The sequence below is a fragment of the Cheilinus undulatus genome, linkage group 10 (genome assembly GCF_018320785.1).
Source record: "Cheilinus undulatus linkage group 10, ASM1832078v1, whole genome shotgun sequence".
NCBI classification, from domain to species: domain Eukaryota; kingdom Metazoa; phylum Chordata; class Actinopteri; order Labriformes; family Labridae; genus Cheilinus; species Cheilinus undulatus.
In genome coordinates this window covers 4883619-4906069 of record NC_054874.1, presented here as the reverse complement: position 1 = coordinate 4906069, position 22451 = coordinate 4883619, and the positions used below count along the sequence as shown (strand labels likewise).

At 39.8% G+C, this 22451-nt stretch overlaps 1 protein-coding gene across 7 annotated transcripts in view; it reads right to left on the bottom strand.

Annotated features, from left to right (window-relative positions):
- The window catches only part of diaph2 (diaphanous-related formin 2), a 728830-nt gene that overhangs the window by 477370 nt on the left and 229009 nt on the right, over window positions 1–22451 (bottom strand). For all 7 annotated transcript variants that reach the window (XM_041797008.1, XM_041797014.1, XM_041797011.1 and 4 more), the window contains 3 exons: window positions 19060–19172; window positions 12203–12319; window positions 2920–3038 (listed from right to left, as the gene is read on the bottom strand). In XM_041797008.1, coding sequence (XP_041652942.1) covers window positions 2920–3038; window positions 12203–12319; window positions 19060–19172 — 349 coding nt within the window. The remainder of the gene's footprint in view (window positions 1–2919; window positions 3039–12202; window positions 12320–19059; window positions 19173–22451) is intronic.

Here is a 22451-nt window from a genome sequence, read left to right as displayed (position 1 = left end):
GACTAAACATTCAAGTGAACCTTCAATTATCTGTACTTTAAGGTTGTATGTAAATAAGTAACAGCAATGTTGTAATTGTCAGTTGTCCAAGCTGACCCTGAACACATCAAAAGATAGCCACCTTTCAGCTCGTTAACTGGGCTAATTAATAGTGTTGTAGTCAAGACCACGCAATCCAAGACCCCGACATGCCTAAGACCAGATTGCAATGAGACCAAGACTTTTGGGAGGCAAGACCGAGTCGAGACTGAGACCAAGACCAAGACAAGCAAAGTCAATTTTAAAACATCATTACAAGACTGAACAGTAAAAACTTAACAGCAGAAAAACAAAGAACAAAAAAAATCTTAAATCTTAGCAAATTTGTTCGATAAAGTGGTTGTCTAAAATAAATCCCTGAAGTTCTAATAAGTCACCGACAATACCGGAATTGTTTTAAATTTCTGAAAATTAGATGTTTATCTAGATTTGTCCAGTGAATGAGGCCTTAAATGAGTGTTAGGAGGCATTTCTGACTAGAAATAAGATAGACTGGTTTGTTTAGATCTGACTTTAGAGAGAACACATCAGCGGTGGTCTCGACTGGTCTTGATGGAAAATCTCAAGTCTGACCAGTCTTGTCTCAACTTAGACCAAGTCATGGTCTCGAAACAAAAACATTCTGCCAATTTCTACACTGATTTCAACATTGGAGTTATGTTTTTAACTGATGGGACTCACTCTTTTTACAGATTTTTTGAGTGGAGGCAGCTTTACGCACTAACCAGAAGTTAGTGCCGTTTTGTTTCACTGTTTCATTCCCTGCTCTACTTCCTTTTTTCTGCCAAGTTTGCTGTGAGGAGGGACTGATTTTTCATTCATTCGATATGTTAATAATATTGAACTTTAGCTTGTATAGTGATTTTCTGGTCATTTGACTACTCAAAGCACTTTTACACCACAGGTCACATCTACCCACTCACACACTGATGGTAGAGTTTGCTATAGAGAATTGGCCACCAGTCTTAATTAACAACCAACAACAATGCAATAGGAGCAATTTGGGGTTGTGTCTTGCCCAAGGACTCTTTGAACATGTGACTGCAGGAGCTGGGGATTGAATGCACAACCTTCAAATTGCAGGACAACCAACTCTACCTACTGAGCCACAGTCTCCCCGAGGTTTGCCGTGACTGTGAAACGACTGGCTCACCTGCTTATGTTGGAGGAGTAATTTCAGTGAGCCGATTGATCCGAACGGTAAGTCTGAGGTCAGAGGAGACTGTCTTGTTAAATGTGTTATTGTACCAAAGTTTTGAAACAGCTCCAGCTGTGTAGACGGTCTCCTACTGTCTGTCTCCCTCTCTTACCAGTCGACATAATATCAGATTAAAGAAAAAAACAACTCAGCACTGGCTATAGACAGATATGAAAAGAAGACACACATCTTCATCGTTTTTTGCTCCTCTTAATGCATTAAAACCCAGCAATGATAAGTGTTTTGATTGGTCAGATGGTGCTCGTAAGAAGCAAAACTTTTAAAAAAGTTGTGACTTTGCACAGTGAAACCACACTTGCATTGACTCGCTACTGGCTTGAATAAAAATAACTTCATGCTAATTATTTGCAAGCCCTTGGAGTGCAAAAACCTCACATTCAAGTCAACCTGTGTGCTTTCTTTTTCTTTTCACCTCAGTAAACAATCTCACCTACCAGGAGAGGAGAAATGTTATCACAGTTATCATTAAACCCGCTGACCGTTTCATTCCTGGATGTATGAATTAGACTATGATTAATGCAAAACTAAGGGAATAAATAAATGACTGATGTCAGCCCTTTGAAAGGAGCAGATAAAATGGGCAGCAGTGGCGACTGATGCAACTGCAGCGTTAACCTTGTGAAGAGGGGACAAGTGGAGAGAAACTGTTTTCATGATGTGTTCAATGACTGCCTCACGTACAGTGAAATCAGTCACAATGTGCAACTGTTGGCTCATGCATTAGTGCAACTTTTGCCCTCCTCTTCTTTTTCATCCTGCTCTCACTGGTAAAAGAGTCCTTAAATGAGAATCAACACCTTTAATACTGAGTTCTCATGTTTTTCTTTGAGTTTAAAGTCAGATTGTTTTGCACGTTATTGTTTATTTAACCTCAGTGTAAACACAGACCCCTATAGGTGCGTCCTCTGAGGGCCGACACAAGTGGAAGGTGTAAATTGTACGATCACACATAAGGCGACACATTTCCCTCAGAAAACAGGATTGTTTCTGTGAGTTGTGAAAAAGGATGAACTTATTAAAAAAGGTGTGGGATCATTCACATAAACACTCAGATGTGGCATCAAAGTTCACGTCTTTTGTGTGATTGTTGAAAGTTTTATTTATCAGCTGATTAAAGGGGAGTAAAAGTGAGTCAGGGAATGTATTAGACAGCGCATCAGTCCTTTGTGGATACAAACTTTTAATGGCCTTTTGTTGGCAAGTTACAGAACTGTTAGTGACAAAACAGAGAGAGACAAAGCTGTGTTATTTCTTTGTTTTGTTTGTTTGAAATAAATGCATCCATTAGTAATGCAGCGCAAATAGACGTTTGCTCTGTGCAGGCAGAAACACGACTGACGGATACCTTAACTGTGGAAAAATGACATTTAAAACAATTGTGAAGTTGCAGCCTTTATTCCCCACATATGATGTATTATTCATGAATAATTAAATGACCCTATCTTATATGTCAAGCCACTGCAGGTGTCGTGTTTGTCAGAGGAATGTCGGGGAGATCGTGGAGGATAATGAGAATGACTGCGAGGTATCAAAACATTTTTAGCAACAGCAGTGATGCACCTCCTGCGGCACAGGGTTTCAAATGAAAAAAGATTATTCTGAGGATGATTTTAGACTTGGAGAACTTTAAAAAGAGACTCATGAGTGAGTTGGAATCGTACCAATCAGATGAGTGAAGTCCACGTCCAGTCGTTTACTGTAGCCAAAGTCCGGGTCCATGCCGTTTCGATGCAGGACTACCTGGGAGACGCACTCCTCTATCACCTTGTAATACTGAGGCCTGAGGGGTCACAAGACATGAAGCAGAACAATTAGACACAGCACAAAAAGAAATGAGTGACGTTAACTCTACAAGGCTAATTAAGCACAAATTATTCCCTTATCCAAGCTAGAGGTCACAAAATGCCAAGTGAGAAAGGGGTGCTGTTGGAGAAAATAGGCACCCTATTAAATTTGATCACTTGCCTCAGCCCGATCATGAAATTAGCAGATTAATGGGCACACAAAACCTCAAAGTCTGTGCAAGTCTGTCCATTTCAAGGTGACAGACGGTAGCCAAGGCTACGCTTGCCCTCTTGCCTAATTTGCAATCATCTTAGCCAATTAGAGCGACCGTAAAAAAGTGAAATGTAAATCTAATCAGTGTAATGTGTGTAATTGAAAGCACAATGACCAGGAAAACATGTCGACCAGTTAGGAGTGTGACTAAGTGCTCTGTGTTTGTCAGGCACGGCGTGTGAATCCGCCCCAGAGTCCCGTTCCGCCACGCGGGTTGGAATGTGACCTTTTCCAGGTAACATTATCAACTTTAATTGCAAGTGACATTTAGCAAATACAATGCCATCTTAAGCAGAGCTCCTAACTGAGAAATAATGATTTTCTAGGCATGACATTGACCAGAAGTTGATGTTTAAATTCTGAAAGTAAAGTTTTTATTCCTCCAAAGACTCGAGCTACAATTATTTTAAATTGGAAAGCAAGATTTGAACCAACACAGAGGAAAAGGTTGATTCTTTTTCAGTGATGCCCAAAAAAGAACGAATCCAGAAGAATCTACGAACAGCAGTGAAACTCCTTATTAAATGCTTTGTATGTGACTAATTGATGCAGTTTAATTGAGCAGCTGAGCAAGCAATGCTGACCCAGTGTTGTGAAAGTTCAAGATTTGGCAGAGCAGGATGGAAGATAACAATAAGGATGAAAGCAGCTGGTATAAGAACAGCTTTTTGGTTCAATAATAAGGGATTTCATCTTGTTTTTTGGAATAAAACAGAGCTCTATTAGTCACAGTGCTCTTCTGTGGGTTTAAAATATATCAAAGACAGAAGTGATGCTCATGGGACGGCTGTGAATCAGTGGAACAGTCGTCGTATTCGATTGAAATAGCTTGAACTGCTACAGCAGTGGTGTGTGACTACTTATGAGTGGGATTAGTTAATGTCAGGACTGCTGAAAGGTTTAAAAGGGATATATTTTACCCTTTAAAGACAAGTTTTTATTGGTCTCAGAAGTCCCAAAAACATGCTTGTGAAATCTGTTGCTGAAAAAACACTCCAGTATTGGATTTTTGCATGTCTAAAAACCTCTCTGTTTCAGCCCTGCTCAGAATGAGCTGTTTCTGTGTCTGTGGCTTTAAATCTTAATGAGCTGTCTGACTCCGCCCCTGGTTCCACCCCTCTCAGGAAATGGATGTGGCTTAATGGATGTGGCTCTCCTGATCTGCCCCTCAGCTCAGGAGAGGAGGGCTGAACTTTCTTCTAAGAGGGTAGGGGCCAACCGAACCTGGGGGGCGGGGCTAACTCCCTGCATGAAATTATAAGGGGAAAATCTGAGAACGGCTTGTTCTAGCATTTAATTGCAGAATCTGTAGTTGATTGTGATTAATCACACCTTTTTATTTCATTTTAGATTTCAAAATATTAAGCTATGAAGTGCTGCACTGTTACATTTATTTAATAAAATTTATGCTCAATATTTCCTTATAAATGTCTAATTTTCTCAGTTATTAAACTCTGCTGGTGTTGCAAAGATTTCAAGTCTGGCACTCAAAATGTATGCGATCCAGTAAGTGAAATATGTATCTGTAATAGATCTACAGGAAGCCAGCTTTAATGTGCCCTTGATCCTATGCAATTTCAGAGCTTTGGGGTGGTCCTACTTCTGGTAAGACAGAGGACCCAGGAGAGATCCTTTAAAGGTCACATATTATGCAAAATACACTTTTTCTGGCTTTTCTAACACAAATATGTAACTCCGGCCTGACCATAATCCCCCTAAGAATCAGAAAAATCAATTCCCTCCCCCCTCTCTTTCTCCACCTTTCAGAAAATGTGAGCTGAAACAAGCCATTCTAAGGTCTTCCCCTCATGATGTCACGTGGGGAGTAAGCCCCGCCCCCAGATTCAGTTGGCCCTTCTTACTTGGAGGAATGTTCTGCCCTCCTCTCCTGATCCTCCTCTCACGAGAGCCACCTCCATCAGGCCACATCCATTTCCTGAGAGGGGTGTGGTCAGGGGCGGAGTCAGACAGCTCAGTCACATTTAAAGCCACAGAAACAGCTTGTTCTGAGCAGGTCTGACACAGAAGGATTTTTAGACATGCAAAAATCCTACACTAAAGTGTTTTTTTTTGTTTGTTTGTTTTTTTTAGCAACAAACTCCACATGGATGTTTTTGGGACCTCTGAGACTGATATAAACCTGTCTTAAAAGGGTAAAATATGTGACCTTTAAGAGACATGAGACGTATCCTGTGTGATGAAGACCTTTATCTATGAGCAGGTAGAGATGTGAACAAAATATATTCAGCTATTTTGGTTAATTTTGTGTTGTAACAAAAAAAAAAAAAAAAAAAGCTCTTACAGTGCATTAGTACCCTTTAAAATCCAAATGTACTCGATGAAAGCAACTAGGTTTTTAAAAATGTGTACAGTCTAATTTTGATAAAATTAGATCAAATAAATAGAGAGGCGTTGAGTTTTAAGGTAGACTCTATTACCCATAATTTCAAAGGTTGTGTTGGTAACTTGTGGGTGGACAGGCTGCATCATACTCTCCTCACAAATATGAAAGAACACAAATTCTGAGCCAAAGCAAATAAGAATAAATCAGCATTTAGGTGCACTGTTTTGAGCATGAAATGCCATACATTAAGCTGGAGCTGGCGGATGCGCCCACTCGTGATTGGAAGAAGCTGGTGAAAGCTCACACACCGCCCAGCATGGCTTAAGCACTGTGGCACTCGGCTTACAACTGTCACCAGTGTACACCACATTATTATCTCAATAAGCCGCCCTATTTTCCCTTCGTCCTCCATCCTCCGCCACCACCAGGCAGATAGGGGCTGGGTGGAGATAACTATGCGACGCGCGGAGTGACCCAGAACTGTCATGCCCCCCCTCCACAGTGGGCAGGGCCGGGCTCCAAAAGCCAGCATATGTCCCCTGCATCATTCCCCACCTCTTCTTTTACTTTGGCACCTTCATTTCTTCCAATGATAGCTCGCAGTTCAGCGCAGCCACAGCCACTTGATCCAGCTCTGCTCCACATAGCCACAGTAATCCCCATATCAACCGGCTCCAAAAGAGCAGATCTGCTCTATATTTACTGGGTGGGTTTGATGTGCTCCCATTCATTAGGCTTGCAGTGAGAGATTAATTATCAAAAATAAACCGTGCCCCAGAGGGGAGAGCAACAACTAATGTTGTGTCAGGAGGAACGACAGCAGACAGAGCACTGCAACAGTTTACCTACTGAGACCTTCTTAGACTTATTATAATACTAATTATATTATTTTATTCATTACCATTAATTTTAGATCATTACTTAACTCTCAAATCAGGAAGATACAGTACCAGAGATAAAACAACTGATAAAGGAGATAGAATAATTTGTGCCTCTATATACTCTTTTTCCCTTTATTTAGATAGGACAGCTGTGGAGGGAGATGAAATATATAGGGAGAGAGATTTTACCATCTAAACTTAGCACAAAAAGTAAGGAAACATGTGTTTGGTAGGTTTTTTCTTTGCTGTATCAGTGCATCTTTGAGTTGTTGGAAAGCCTCTTTATTCCCTTTAAATGGTGCCACATTTGTAAGGAACATGCGTTTGTGGGATGAGCAGCAGAGCTGAGTATGAGGGTTGCACCCATAAAAAATTAGCCAAATCATTTCTGCCAATGCCAAACAGCTTTATTCTGCTGTTGACCCTTGTTTGGTGCTGTTTGGTTGATTGGATTATTGGAGTCTATGGCAATATAACCAGCCTGGTCAAACACTGCTGTGGGATGGCATCCCATTCTTCAACCAGCATTTGTCACAAGTCAGCCAGATAGGTTGTGTTGGGTACTCTGGTATGAGCACGCCCAAGCTGATCCCAAAAGGTTCAATGGGAATGAGGTGAGCACTGCTGAGACGTAATTCCATCCTCTCCACTTATAAATTCTGGAGGTCGTCTCTTATAAGCCCCGCTCTGTGGGGGAGAGCATTGTCATTGTGGAGGATAGAGTTTGGTCCCAGACTGTGGAGATATGGGATTGCCACTGGTTGCAGAATCTCATCTCGATATCTCTCTGCATTGAGATTGCCTCTAGTGATGGCAAGCATCATTTTTCCAGTGAGGAAGATGCCGCCCCACACCATCACACTGCCTCTACCCAAAACATATTGTTCTATCAGTAGAGCAATCAGCGCAGCATTCTCTGCGTCTTCTCCACACTTTGACCCTACGATTCAACTGTCGTGGTCAGAATCTGGACTCATCGATGAACATAACATCCTCCACATATTCAGGTTCCAGTGCACGTGTTGCCGAGACCAGTACGAATGGGCCTGACGGTGAAGGGCAGTCGCAGCAGCCCTATAAAGGTCCTTGCACACCAGACAGGATTTTGCATGGAAATATTTAGAACATGCACAATCTATTTGCAAAATTGCATCACTCCTGATGTGCACAGAAAGGCACAACAAGATTTGCCTCAGAATTATTTGCATTGTCATGTCGTTTATTCACCTTGCCTTAAATTTGTAAAGGCCATAAGACTGGGGATTGGCTATGTGCATTCTGTTCCAGATTTTCTGGGCCATAGCGTCCTGCAAACCTTGACTGCAAATCTGTAGAAGACAGCCTACAGTTCCTAAGTGCTGACAGGATGAGAAAACAGTCTTCTTGGGATGTCTGCTTGGGACACCTACTTTTGCCTGTCTCTGACATTTCATGTTATGTGGAACTTTGCCCTCAGTTTGGAGATGGTACTATGGCTCACTCCAAATAATGCAGCAACCTGGTTTTGCACAACACAAACGTGGCATGCTGATTCTTGGAGCAGACACTGCTTACAGGTGCTGACCATCAGGTGCCAATCAGGCAAAGAAGATTTGGCTAATTTTTCATGGGTGCAACTAACACACTCGGCTCTGCTGCTCATCCCACAAATGCATGTTCCTTACAAATGTGGCACCTTTCCAATGGTGCAGGATTTATTGCAAAGAAGCTTTGTTACAATGAAGAAATTATCATGCAAACACACATTTCCTTACTTTCTGTGTCAAGTTTATATGAGCATCTATATTAGCATTGGCTTAATTTAATCAGTAGATATTGGAATATGCAATATGCTGCATCTCTTCCCATTAAAAAAAAAGCAGTTGTGACTTGATCCATGTTTTGCTGCTACCAATTTTGACCTGACAATTTAGTTTGGTTACAGAGATGATGAAATATTACACTCTCTGCAACTTTAAAGTGTGGTTACTGTAAGGACCAGAAATGTGAAAGACAAATAGTATCTGTTTAAATAGATGCACGCAGTGTTCATCCCAATACATCCCAGCTGTGATGTATGGGAATAAAACACCTCAGTCAGATGACATTTCTGATGTTATTGTTTGTGCATACTCATAGATATATCTGTCCTTGTATTTGTGATTGAACTGCATGGAAGGAATAAACCTGTCTTTAAAAAGCCATCAGACATTTTTATGAGCACTGTCACTGATCCGTTCTTATTGGTTCCTCGCTGTCCGGTGAAGCCGAGGTGGACGTGGCTGAAGCTGGCTAATGCGAATTCTATTTCTCACTTCCCACAAATAGATGAGGAATGCATTATTCATAACAGCGAGGGAACAGCAACTTGTCTATGGTAAATTCATCTTCCACCTCTCACGTTCACTTCGTCTTTCAACCTTTTTTTTTTCCAGTCTTATTTCTTGAAAAAAAAAAAAAGTCTGACACAGCAGTGAATTAATCAGTGTCACTCCACATGGAGAAGCGGCAGAACTCCTGCCCAGTGGCTGACGTATTCGCTCCTTAAGGCAAAGCAGAGAAATAACCCAACACTTTGAAAGTACTTCATTAATCCAGAGTTCAGAATATCATCCTCTCTTGGATCATTTCTGTGATTTAAAAAACAGACGTTTCCAGTCATCTACATAGAAAAGTTATATTCTCTCAGGTTCTGAGTCTTTCTGCTTAGTCAAACATATATAAGTATTTTACACATTTAATCTACTTTGTTTTTAAGTTTTGCATTTTTGTTATTTGCATTATTTATCATGCTTAAATATGTTAAATATATTTAGGATTAGTGGCGTCTTTTATTGCAGCTAAGGTGAGTAGTAACCAGCTGCTGCCCTGATACACTAGCTTTACTACGGTGCATTAGAAAGGACAAAATAGGCCATGATTAATGCAGTTCTGAAAACTAAATGCATTTATTAAGGAGCATAATTAGCTTGTTGGTACTGAGAGAACTTTTTTTCTAGTCTTTATATAAGTTTACAGTGTTATTGTATGACTTTAATTGTTATTATAATGTCACTGTCTTAATGTACTTTAACACCTTTTACGTAACTTTACAGTGTTCTTTTGTGCTTCTATATGTTTCTACAATATTTATACTGTGTTCTCATGTTCTTTTGTGTTTTTATATCATTTCAGTTTTCTTATATGCCTTCAAATATCTCTAAAAAATTCTTACCTGCTCTGATGTGCTTGAAGTTTTTTTTTTTTTTTTTTTTTTTTTTTTAATTTTTATTGCTGTAATTGTGTTGTTGTTATCATAGGTTACCTTCTGTATAAGCTGCAGTGCTTTTTTTTGTAAATTTCCCAGGGTAATAAGGTCCAGACCTGAGGTTCTCATCTGGTCTTGCATCAGGAGCCACCACCAACTCCTTAATGAGCAGTTGCAACCCAATGTTCTTTCATATTTTTATTTTCATTCAGATTTATTCAATGAAACACAGCGCTGTTTGGACCTCAGACAGTATGAAAAGAGAAAAAAAGAGGATGAAGAAAATACCCTAAAGTTTCTCAAGAAAGTATAATACAAGAATCCCAAAAAGACACATTACAGATAAAATTCCAAAATGTTCCCAGGTACATTCCCAAAAATTCCCTAATGTTTCCGGTGAAAATTCCTCAAATATTTCTTGAAACCCACAGGAAATAAATTTTAAAAGGTTCTGTGAAATGTGCTGATCATTACAGCTGAATATTTCAGATATTCCTGGTTCCCTGTGAAATTTATTCAGGAAAAGTCCCAGGGAATATTATGAAAGCTTTCTGGGAAAATGCCCACAGAAAACTCCCAAAACTGGGAATAATTCTTTATCATCTGAGCCCTGTGCTTTGTTTTTAAACCATTATGTCTCCCTGAACTTTCTGTGTTAAAAGCTTCTAAAACATCAACCCTGTGGTGCACTGTCAAGCTCTGAACATCCTTGTCTTCAGGACAACCAGAGCTTTAAGAATATGTGCTGCAGTAATGTCACTAGAATTAAAAGGAGATTTTAAATAATTAAATCTCAAACATGTTCATGTATCAAACACAGTTAACATTAAAGACTAAGGGATTTTTGCACAAACATGTCCTTTGAACCAATGAGTGAAATAATAATAATAAATTTGTGACAAAAAAGTCTTCAAAATATTAACATTTTGACAAAAAATTCCTTGTGTTTTTTGGATTTGAGTTATTATCCAAAACACTTCCTGTCTGCAGTGACACAGAGGGACGTGTCACAGCCTCTCTGTGTCTCTTTCTCTCTGTTATTAGCCATTCAGGCTCTCTCCTCCAGTTTCTTAGTCTGTGCACACGCACTGTGTTGCAAAGCATGGCAAGACAGCAGAACAACCTGCCATTGGTTGTCACAGCCCAGTCACAATACTTTCTGGGATACAAATAGACAATATGGTGGCATGCTAACAAGCTAACAATAGCTAGAAACGATCGAGAAATGGATTATAAATGGTTAAAAAAAAAAAAGTTCAATATTGGAGTTACTGTTGTGGGTTTAATCTTTAAAGACCCTGGAATGTCAGCCAAGTTCCAGGTTCACTGGAAAATGTTCTGGAAGAGTTACAAACGCATGGATAGCGTCATTAGAACAGCACTATGGAAGGCTTTCAGAGGACAAAGCAAGAATTTATCCTTAAGTTATCTAACTTTGGATGCATGGTCATTCTCAGAGGGTTCAACTCGATTTTTGCCACTTTTAACCCCTTTTCACAAGTTTTTAGAACCATTTTAGCTCAATTCAAATGTCTTTACACTACTTATGTCCATTTTTGTCACATGTAACCTCATTTCACTAATTTGTAAGCCCATTTTTGCTGCTTTTGGCTAATTTTTGTCTTTTGGTCACTATTATTTAATATTTTCACCTCAGAGTTGTCTCGGTTTCTTCTATATTCTATACTCTGTTAGCTAATGCGCCTATTCCCACTGTTAACATTACCAAAGAGCGATAATTCATTTTGGAGAATGGTATATACTACGGCAAAAATAAAAGTTATTTGTTGCTTTAATGAGAGTGGATATAATTTAGGTGAAAAATTAAATATGGTTATTACAGCTTAATTCTACAGAGGACCATGATTTTTCCTAACTGTGGGCTGGGCCCCAGACAGCTCTCCCCTTTATCTCTCCTTAGGTGCAACCTAGTATTGGGACTCTTTGCAAGTGTTTTTTTGTTTGTTTGTTTGTTTGTTTTGTTTTGTTGGTTTTCTAGGACTGTTCACTAAGACCCTTGCATATTCTTACTAAATAGTTTCTTACTTCTTAACCATGCATGTTGGGTTTAAATGCACTCCAGATTTGTATCTATTTGCTACCATTTGACCAAAAACTGCTTTGGGTTGATCACATATTAATGCAGGTGTGTTAAGTTTTATTGCTCTGCAACTTTATACCTGTGATAGATCATGGCTAACATGATTGCAATATTTATGCCTTTTTCTGTCTATTAATAATTAGTAAACTAAAAAAAGAAGAGAGGCAAGGACATACATGTTGATTTTGCTGCTAACTGCTTCAGCTAATTTATGCTAAATGTATGGCAGTACTAAAAGAAGGTAAAACTGAAATATTCCTTGTAATATCCCAAAGATGAAACAATGCAAGCTGTAGTTCATCACAAGGTCATCAGTGATTCAAACAGAACTCACCTGATGTAATAGTCATTCCTGATGAGCAATAGGTGCTGAAGGATGGACAAGAAGAAGGGCTCAGAGCCGGTGTCTTTCACCATATTGGACAGGAGATGGTACACCTCATTCATGTCAGTGCAGCAGCATGGTTAAGGAAATTATCTTCATCACAGCGTTGGATTTAATTCAGAGAAATGTTCAGGCTAACTTCAACATAAGAGTTCATATCCAGGTGTCTTCTTCTCTCTGTAAACATTGAGAGTGTATTAGTTTGGGATTTTCTGATTTAACTACTTGTTTATTTTCCCCAGTTCCTAACCTCAGCTTTTCTGACAGGCATCGTGGAGCAAAGGCAAAAGGAGATGTGATTCCTCTTATCCATTTGCTCTCAGGGGAACTAAAACAACAAATAAAGGGGAGGGGGACTGGCAATAAAGAATGCTCCCTCTGGTTTACCTGTCACTCCAAAACCTTTAAGAGTACTGGGAAATTAATTACAGGAAAAAAAGTCAGTGGTTTGAATGTTAAAGGCAGGAAGGGGGAGCGATCATTCGCAGGGCAAAGTCTGGCTGAGATTCAGCGCTCAGATCAAAACTGACGTGCACTCAGGAGCGAAAATTCACGTTATTAAATTTGCAAAAGGTATCGATTATGTGTCTTGTGTTTGCTTTCCCCAGGAGGAAGCAGTGATGGCTTTGACATTGAAAACAGATGTTAAAGCAGAGTGTCTTTCTTTATATCCTTCCATATTCAAAAACCAGCTATTCAGTCAGTAAATGTTAACACAGAGCAGGTAAGAAGGCCAAATACATTCAAACATACCACCAATTTAAATGTCTGCTTAATGGTTGTTTTGTTGTAAAAGGTTCATTAAGAAGTAATTAAATCTGCGTCTCTCAAACTTCTAATAGCTTCCTAAAACTGCAGCTCTAAGAAGTAAAGAACCCAGGAAAATGAGTGATTTGGAGCCTATTTAATTTGTTTGCTTGAGAAAGAAGGATTTCCCCACGGAGACTCATCGTGTTTGGAAAAGTGAAATAAGCCTCTCAGATATGTGCACACATGCAGAAAAAAAAAAAGAGAGAGACAGAGAAAATTGAGGAGACAGTGCCCTGTTAAGCTCGCAGAGATGAAAACCTGATTGCCATCATAACATGAAGTGTGCTAAAATATTTACATAGTGAGGCGTACCGACTGCAAAGCAATCAAGTGACATTTTCAGCACCGTGGCAGCATGTGTTGTGAATCCCCTCCCTTCTGCTTTGGGGAAAGAACGTAACGGTTTAATACATGATTTTGAGGTGGCTAAGCTTAAGGACTAAGACAGAATTAAAGTTAAATTAGGACCAAAAAAAGAGCACCACAGAAACAGTCATATTTTACTACTAACATCTTATAAAAGTTGATAAAAATGTTGCAGATCCAAAACTATTTAAAGGTGAAATTCACCGATCATGAAGGCCCACACTCCAAAACCACAAGCTAATCACATTCACAGCTCTACAATACATCTGGGGTCTGTTTGAAAGTCAAAAACAGCATTTGTAAGCCTTCATCTATCCACTTTCCCTAGACCTTGATGAAAAACATCACAGAGTCAAGGAGAGGTATGAATAAAAGGAAATGAACCATAGTGATGAGGGAACTTGATTGCTCTGACACTAGGTTAGAGGTCAGCAAACTGCAGCTCAGGAGCCACATGTGGCTCTTTCGCCCCTCAAAGAGTCTCTACAGCTGCGCCTGAAAAATAAACTACAGGGAACTTTTTTTAACATAAAAATCATTTTTCTAATGCTATATGGAGATTATTTTGCATATCTTATCTGTAAACGTGCAGTTTTTTCCATTCACTTTATCTTTATTTCGTAAAAATTATTTATCGACTTAGATGTGCATCATGTTGTGCATCTACAGTGTCTTTTGTGCACATCACATGAGTTAAATCTTTAATATCTGTGATCTGGTTTAGCACAGCGAGAGTGACAGTGGAGATTTTGGCAGTGCAGCCGTCTGACCCTGAGAGGACTAAATAGTTTCAGCGGAGGATAGTGGTGATAACATAACATTAACAACACGCTGAAAAAATCAGACAAGGTCAAACTTAACAGCATCAGTCAGGTGATGTACTATCAACCAAATAAACCTTGTGGGGAGGACAGTCGAGTCAAGATGTACCATTTAGAAATGAGCCTCTGCAACAAAGCGACTCTTTAATGTTATCTGTGCTAGCTAGCTCTTGTTTGAGTGCCAGTTTCCTTTCCTCCATTCTCTGTCGTTATGTAACTGACATTTAAAAAGCCATACTGGTACCAAATAAAGAGTTGTAAGAAACTTATTTCCCATCAAATGAAGTGAGGCTGGAGGCTAGTGAGCTGGACTTCAGCTAGGGGAACAGGGGTAAGATCAGAGTTCAGTGTGCTTAACCATGACTGAACCAAACTGGATGGTTTGTTGAAACAGACCATACACAAGCGGCTGGTCCGGGCCTCAAACTTAGTTTTTGTTTGTTTGTTTTTTAATCCTCCTTCCTGCTGTGTTTCTTTGACTTAAAAAAAAAATGCCTGAATAATTCACTACTTTTAGGACACAAAAGAAGTGTAAGCGTTAAAGACCCTGTAAAGTAAAAATAAATCTGGATTTAGGTTTGCTGTGTGAAAGCCCACTGTGTTATGAACCGCCAGGTCAAATTTCACTTAAATAAAACATTTGTAAGTTTATAAAGCTGTATCTGCTCTAGGATGGTGTGGGCATGTCTGTTGAATGAGATGAAGCCACACCCACTCCAAGACAGGCCAACCCTGTCAAATTAAAAAAAAGAAGAAGAAAAAAAAATCTAAAACCAACCAGCAGCCTCCGGTCCTGAAAAATGAAGCCAGTGTGAAAGTGCAAAAAAATCGCAATTCCACGAGTGTCCACTTGAGGCTGGCTCAAGAGCAAAGACAAAGTCTGTTTTCTGACTCAAATCTCTGTTATGATGCGCTGTATGATCCATAGGCTGCTGTGGCTGATAGATTTGGAAATTTACCTCGCAATGAACAAAACACAGCATGTAGTTGGCAACAATAGGGCAGACACATCAGTATACAACCCACTGTACTGAGATGAACTGCTTGGTCATATATACTGTTGTAGCGTTAAAGGGACAGGGTCATTCCCCATCAAGACTGGTGATGTCATGGCCTCATATATTTGCCCTTCCTGAATAAAACCAAGCCAAGAAAGGGGTGAACAAATCTCTAAGGGTCTAAATAAAAATTTCAGTCACATGTAGATCTCAGTGTTTTCATGTTTAGAAAACCTTATTCCAACATGTTTAGTGTGTTAAGACATAAAGTTTGGATTACACTCCACAGCAGGGGTGTCCAAACCTTTTCCACTGAGGGCCACATACAGAAATACATAAGGATGGTGGGGCCCACTTTCATATTCCTCATCTTGAGGATATTTAAAATCAATAAAACTAATATGATAGCTTAAGATAAGCAAAGTTACTGAGTAGGCCTATACTGCTGTCAAGGCAATCATTTTAAAGATTTTGGAGCAGCCAATCAGATTTCAGAGTGCCCTGTTGGCCCTGGCTACCACTGGCTCTGCCCCTGAAATGTTACTGGTTCTGCTATTTGTTGCTGTAATCCATCAGAAAGTTATAAATAAAGATATTGTTATTATTTTGGATGCAAATGTGTTGACTACTTACAGTAGTGTTACTCAACCCTGCTCAACCAAAAGTGGCAATATAAGTTAAAGGTGGCAAAAAAAAAAAAAAAAAGTGGCAAATATTGACCAAAAGTGGCAAGGTGGGCATAAATGGGCAAAAACTGGGTGAAAAGTGAAAAATGGGGAGAAAAAGTTGCAGCAAAGGGTAGGAAGTGGCAAAAACAGGAGAGAGGTTACCAAAAAACGAGTAACAGGTGGCAAAAATAGTCAAGAAACAGTGAAAACATGGCAAAAAATGAGTGTAAAAGTGACTAAAATGGGCAAAAAGGTAGGAAAATTGCTGGATAAAAGAGGCAAAAAAAACAGGTGAAAAAGTGGCAATATTGGATAGAAGTGGTAAAAATTGTCAAAAAGTGGCAAAAAGAAATGGCAAAAGTAGGCCTAAAGCAGTGAAAATGGATTAAAAGTGGCAAAAAAATTGCAAATAAGGGCAATGGAAATATACAGACAATAAAAGCCAATGGAAGTATGAGAAACAAACTGATTAATGTGACTTGCAATGGATGGTTTCTGACGTCAAAGTTGACCTTTTTTAAGGTGTTCTGAGGAAATAAGATTTCAAATTAAGACACAAAAGAGCCACATGTGGCTTAAGAGTCATGCGTTGAGTATCACTGATTTACAGTTTGTACCAATTTAGTCAGAAAAAAAACACATGAAAAAATATTGTCAAAATGTTTGTTTACATAACTGACATTGTAGCATGGCCTTGTGCTGAAACTTCAGAGTTCAAGCACAATGTTGGTGTTCAAATCTGGGCCATATTTAATTTATACCAAGAATTTGCTGAGGGCCAATCAGCAAATGCAGGGACTTTAAAAACAAAATATCTAAGCGTTTTAGGGGAATAAGACTCACAGTTCTTTAACTGTAAGATCAAAAACAAAAAACTATCAATATGGTTTTATTTTTTACTTAATTGCAAAAAAAAAAAAAATCTTAGCTCTCATGAAAGCGAGCTGTCTTATTTCTTGTCAAAAATATCCCATTACACCAAATACAAGACAAACTAATGTGGCAAGTACTGAAAAGTGTCTTATTTCCAGATATAAAAGCAAAAATGAGGCTTTAATGGGTTGAAATACTGAAGGTAAGAGTAGCTACAAGAATAGCTTTCACAACTACATTTTGCCTGCTGCACTGACAGCTATTCGAGCAAGTAATTCAGGCATCATTTTTAGCTTTTCATATCTTAAAAATAAGATGTTTTCTGGGCTTATCAGGTCAATGCGGCTTATTTAAGTGTTATGAGAAATTTTTGACTAGAAATTGAGCCAACAGCCTCACTAAGATTTGGGTGGAATCCTATCAAATGTTAAATTTCTGCTATCATGAAGACGCTCATTAAAGGGGTCTGATAAATAAGTCAAAGGTCAATCTGCAGACTTTTTCAAGGCTTTATTTTCTCCCTAATAGTATTTGTCAGGCATCATTGACTGCTAAAGGAAGATTACTGTCTAACGGAGGATCAATAATTCAAAAACAGTGCAGGACTGCAGTTTCCACCTCCCATGCTCCGATCCGCACAAAACAATCTGCAGCCGCAGCAATAGGAGAAGATCAATTCTTTTAAATACTGTGTGACACTTTTCCTATTAATTTCAACAATGTCTGTAATTAAACTCCTATCCCATATCAAATTTTTAGAGGGAGACGGATGGGAATACGGGCTCTCCTTTACAGGATCATTTCCCTCCCTTGTATTAGCCGAGTATGAAGCCTGGGAGAATTACCAATCCTTTGAGATTCAATTATAGTCTCACCACAGCGGCGTTTGAGAGGACATGAGAAGGAGCTCAGACTGGGAAAGTATCCAACTAGCTTCATCTATCACTAAGCTGCAGACATAAACCTAATGTAGAATGCCAATCTGTCCGATGACACCCCCTCCTCCTCCTTCTCCTCCTTGTCTTCGCTCCTCTTCCGTCTCTCTTTACACTCCCTCTCCAAATAATGAATAAACATGAGTGGCAGTGAAGTGTGACGTAGGCCAGTCAGTTGGTGGGGTCAATCAATCACCATTCCACAGCTCATTAATATTTATTAGTGGCCTGGAGTCACCTCCTCGGCACATGGACCTGGGCCGGACACGGAGGAGATGAGCCTCTTCAGGTTAATATTCATGAAACCGCGGGGAGAAACAAGACACATGTGCAATGCTCAGGTAGCAGAGGCACCGGCTGTGTGATAGAATGCACATGCAGAGATTTGTTTGTGTGCTGTGTGCAGGTAAAGGGACGAAGGGTAGCCTAGGCATTCGCCTCATGCTCTGAGCTAGCCGATCAATACCACATTGTCCTTGGAAACAAACATTGGGCCTTCTCATTTGTGAACCTGCTCAAGCACATCATTAATCCAGGTGCACTTTTTTTTTCCTGCACGCACACAACCTCTTCCCCTCACCTCCATGTGTCAACAGAAACTGTCAGTCACTGCAGCAGTCGGTGTCAGTGCAAGAACTGTGGGAGAAAAAAGGGCTGCGGGAATGAACATCTGCATAACAATGTCAGCGTCTGGTTCCACAATGTCAGCCGTTCACATATAGCCTCAGAGAAGATTTGTGAATTATTAAAGCGTTCTTCTTCTGGGTTGCTTGAAGAAGTTTCGAGCTCAGGACTCAATTACTGCCCACCTTATTAACTTCCACTCTGCATGTCTGGAGTTAAACGGACACTGGTGGAGAGAGCTGAAGGGGAGAATTTACATTTCTATAATGGCACGGGAAAAGACAAGGAGTGATTATAGTTGAGGAGGAGAAACCTTGATCATATAATATATATGACTCCACATAAAAACGTTCAAGTGTCTACTGTGCATCGTAAATGGTGAAAACAGAACAGCTTCTGTCCACTGGAAATCGTCCTCTTGACTCTTACAACAGACTTACTTAACCCTACAGATGAGGGACAGTAAGTAAAGAGGAAGAACGCAAATAAAAGGCATGTGAAGCTGTAGAAGTCTGGGGCTATTTACTCAGCATACTTGGTCAGAGATGGAGTTAGAATTGTGGTGGCTCTTCAGATCCTCCTCTTATGAGCCAAGCCACTCACTTCTTAGAACATACAGCTCAGACAAACCAACAATATGCACTCATCTCTCAATGCGAGTTCTCCAGACCTATTCATCGTTATATACACGCAGAGAGGACAAAAGGATATTCCATCTCAGCCCGGATGTCGTCCAGGCGGTGGGAGAGCTCAATTGAGTCCTCCTCCTTGTTCTCGTTGAATACCTTCAGCTGGATGTCAAGCTCTTCTGTCTCTTTCAGTTCCTAGATGGATAGAAACATGCAGGAGATTAGAGAAAAGGTTGTCTTGTGATGAAGATAATGATGAGTAGTGGGCTCAGATACAGCTTCAGAAAACCTGTACTCCTGTTTGGTGGATTCTTGTGCCAACCAGTAACATTAGTACTATTTTCAGCTACAGTGAGACTTTCTATGCAACAAAAATCTTGTCTGGTCTTGGCCGACAGCATGGCATCACTACAAGTGTGATCCCGACTGCTGTTGTCACCACTGTCACCACTCCACAATCAGAGATTTTAGATGGCATTGGTTCAGTCCAGAGATGTAAGAGCACTGTAATATTGTTTTATTGTGGTGGCATAAGCATCTCAATGTCATTTGGTCAAGTTATGTTTCAAATAAGGTCGTCAGGGCAACAAGACTCGGTTAAAACCTTGTATATGGCTGACAACTATCTGAGATGCCTTTTGAAATGCAGGACAGGGAAGCGGTATCCTGACACATCAGATCGACTCAAATACCAATGGCATGGATGGAATTCACATTAATCTGGGAAAGATCCCATAGAAAGTGTTTGAGAAGGGCATGACTGTTAAAAAAAGTTTGGGAGGTGACTGGAGGAATGTTTCGCCCATCACATTCATGACAGGCCAGAGCGACAAGACAAAATGGCATTTTATGCATGCACATGCAGGTTGCCGGATTGGGGATCGTTAATTTTTGTTGCTATTAATACCCTTATCAACACTCTTTATTGATCACAGCCCTTATCAATACCATTATCTATGCTTTTCTATAGTTGAGTGGAAAGACAAAATAAGGATAAATATTTACATAAGAAGGGGTTAAAAAAAAAGATAAAAAGCTGTGATTCAGACCGTCACATCTATTTTATATCCCTCAAATATAAACACATTCTTCATATTCACATCTGTATTAACTGAAGTTTATCGAAAAAAAACTTCATTTTCCCATTTTTATGTGACATTTGAACACATCATAACATATAGAATACAGTTGACTAATTTACTGAGGTTACCTGAACGCACCATGTGAATTAACTTTAAATTTGCCCATTCCAGCGTGGGTTTCTACACTGGATTTATATTTATAACATCCAGGACTTGCTACAGAGTTTGGGAGCACTTTCAGTGTTTATCTGAGCAGCTGAAGAAGAACACAGTTATATCTGTAAATGATGTTACATCACAAAGCCTTTGAGACTCGATAGCAGTATTGATAGGCTTATTGATTTTCAGGTATTTGAAAATACAGATCCCCATCCCTAAATAATATTGATACCAAGCCTGGTCAGGAAATGTACAAAAACACCTTTGCAGAGAAAAGCTTTTGCTGTGACTCTTTGCCCTTGTTTTAAAAATTAAATGTAGTCCAGTTCCGATTAAACTGCCACTTTCCCGAGGCTACATCTGAGCTAACAGCTACTGCAGCAGCAGCCCTGGGATACAATGACAACCCCACACGTAACGATTGCAAACTCATGCCGAAGCATGAGCAGGAGAAGAGTGAAAACATCTTTCCCATCATGAAAAGCTTTCAGTGTGGCTCTCTGCCCTTTGTTTTTATGAATAAATGTTGTCCAGCTCTGACAAAACTGACGCTGTGGCTAAGTCCGAGCTAATCCCTACAGTAGAAGCCATTAAATACAACCACTCACACAGTAACTATCTCTTTCTCCCTGTAAGTCTCACAAACTCATGCTGAAACATGTCGGGAGAAGACCTAAAACATCTTATTGTTATCATTTAAAGTATGTCATGCAGAAACATGGTCCAGTTCTGGTAAAATTGGCGCTATACTAGAGCTTTAATTCTCTTAAGTGTGACGCTCATTATGCTGGAAAATTCTGCCTTTTCCAGTGCCCTGTCATGCAGCAAACGCTTGCATGCACGGGTTCAAGACAAACTGGTTCAAAACAGGTTTAAAAATAAGCAACAGTTTGGATCATTGGTTCACTAACTCAAACATAATTTACTGATCTTGAATGAGAGACAAGATCTGCAATGTACTGCTTGCTAAGATAAAGTGGCTGGTAAAATATGTTAGGTTTTTGAATCAACCAACCACCATGGCAGGCAGGTAAAAAAGTTCCTCTCCAAGCCTGCACAGAAAAACTCAGTCTTCCCACTGATGATCTTAAATGGTTTTGCTGGTCATATAAAGGCATTAATATATTTTAAACAGTTTCGTAAAGAGCTTAACACCCCTCCAAGGCTCTATACTCCTAGGTTTTCTCTGTCTTTTATTTGTGCTCTCTTTTTTAGCTTGATAAAAATATGGAAATTTGCTCAATAAATGATCCCAAAATAAAATTAGGGATATAAACTGTACAACTAAAGTCAAAGTTTTGGTGTAGCAGCTGTAAGGCAAACCGATTGCCTTGAACCCTCTCACCAGGTATTCCAGACAGTTCCTATTCCTGCACACCTGTTCCTGCCACGCGGGGCTACAGCAGTGCTCTTTACCACTTCTCTATGAATCACCCACACTAGAGTTAACACACGAAGACAGGGCCAAATGTAACCCAATTTCTTCAGATATCAATCACCTTGCGCTGTTTTCGGGTGCACCATCTGTCTTATGCTACGCTGCTTCTAAGGGAGGTGCACAATGCCACAAAAAAAGGGTGGGGGTGTTGAGGAAAGGAGCCAAATACACGTGTCAAGGACTAAAAGAACAAAACAAATTAGGCTTTCTTTGTTAGCTGAGTTCACTTCTTCTTTGCCAACATCACGCAGACTCTCGAGCATAACTCATAATTACGTGAACGAGTGTCACTTTGAATGTGAGCAGTAAAAAGTGGCTCATAAATGACTGTACGCTGAGACTCTTTCATATCAGGGGGCAGAATTTGAGATAATTAAAGTAATGACAGTAATAATCAACAGGAGCAGCTGGGATGACTTATTAACAACTGGCTCTGTGACACCTTCACCCCGCTCACTACAAACGAGGGTGTGAGTGATGAGCTGGAGCTCGTTTGCCTTCATCCAGTGTGAGGATGTGGAGGACTGTGTTAATGATGCCCGGACAACCTGTGTGAGGAGGTGCTGGCACCGTGTCACACTTTTCCACGGCATTTCTACGAGTAATTTGACTCCAACCACAGCTGATGAATGTTCTGATAAGAAAACTTTATCTAAGTCATTAAGTTATAACTAACCCAAGTATTGTGATTAGTATTTTTTTATACCCAATTGCTTGTGCTCTGAGAGCCTGATTCATCAGGTATGGATCTCTTAAATGTGCCTCATGTTGAAAGTAAATCACATGTAGATGCAT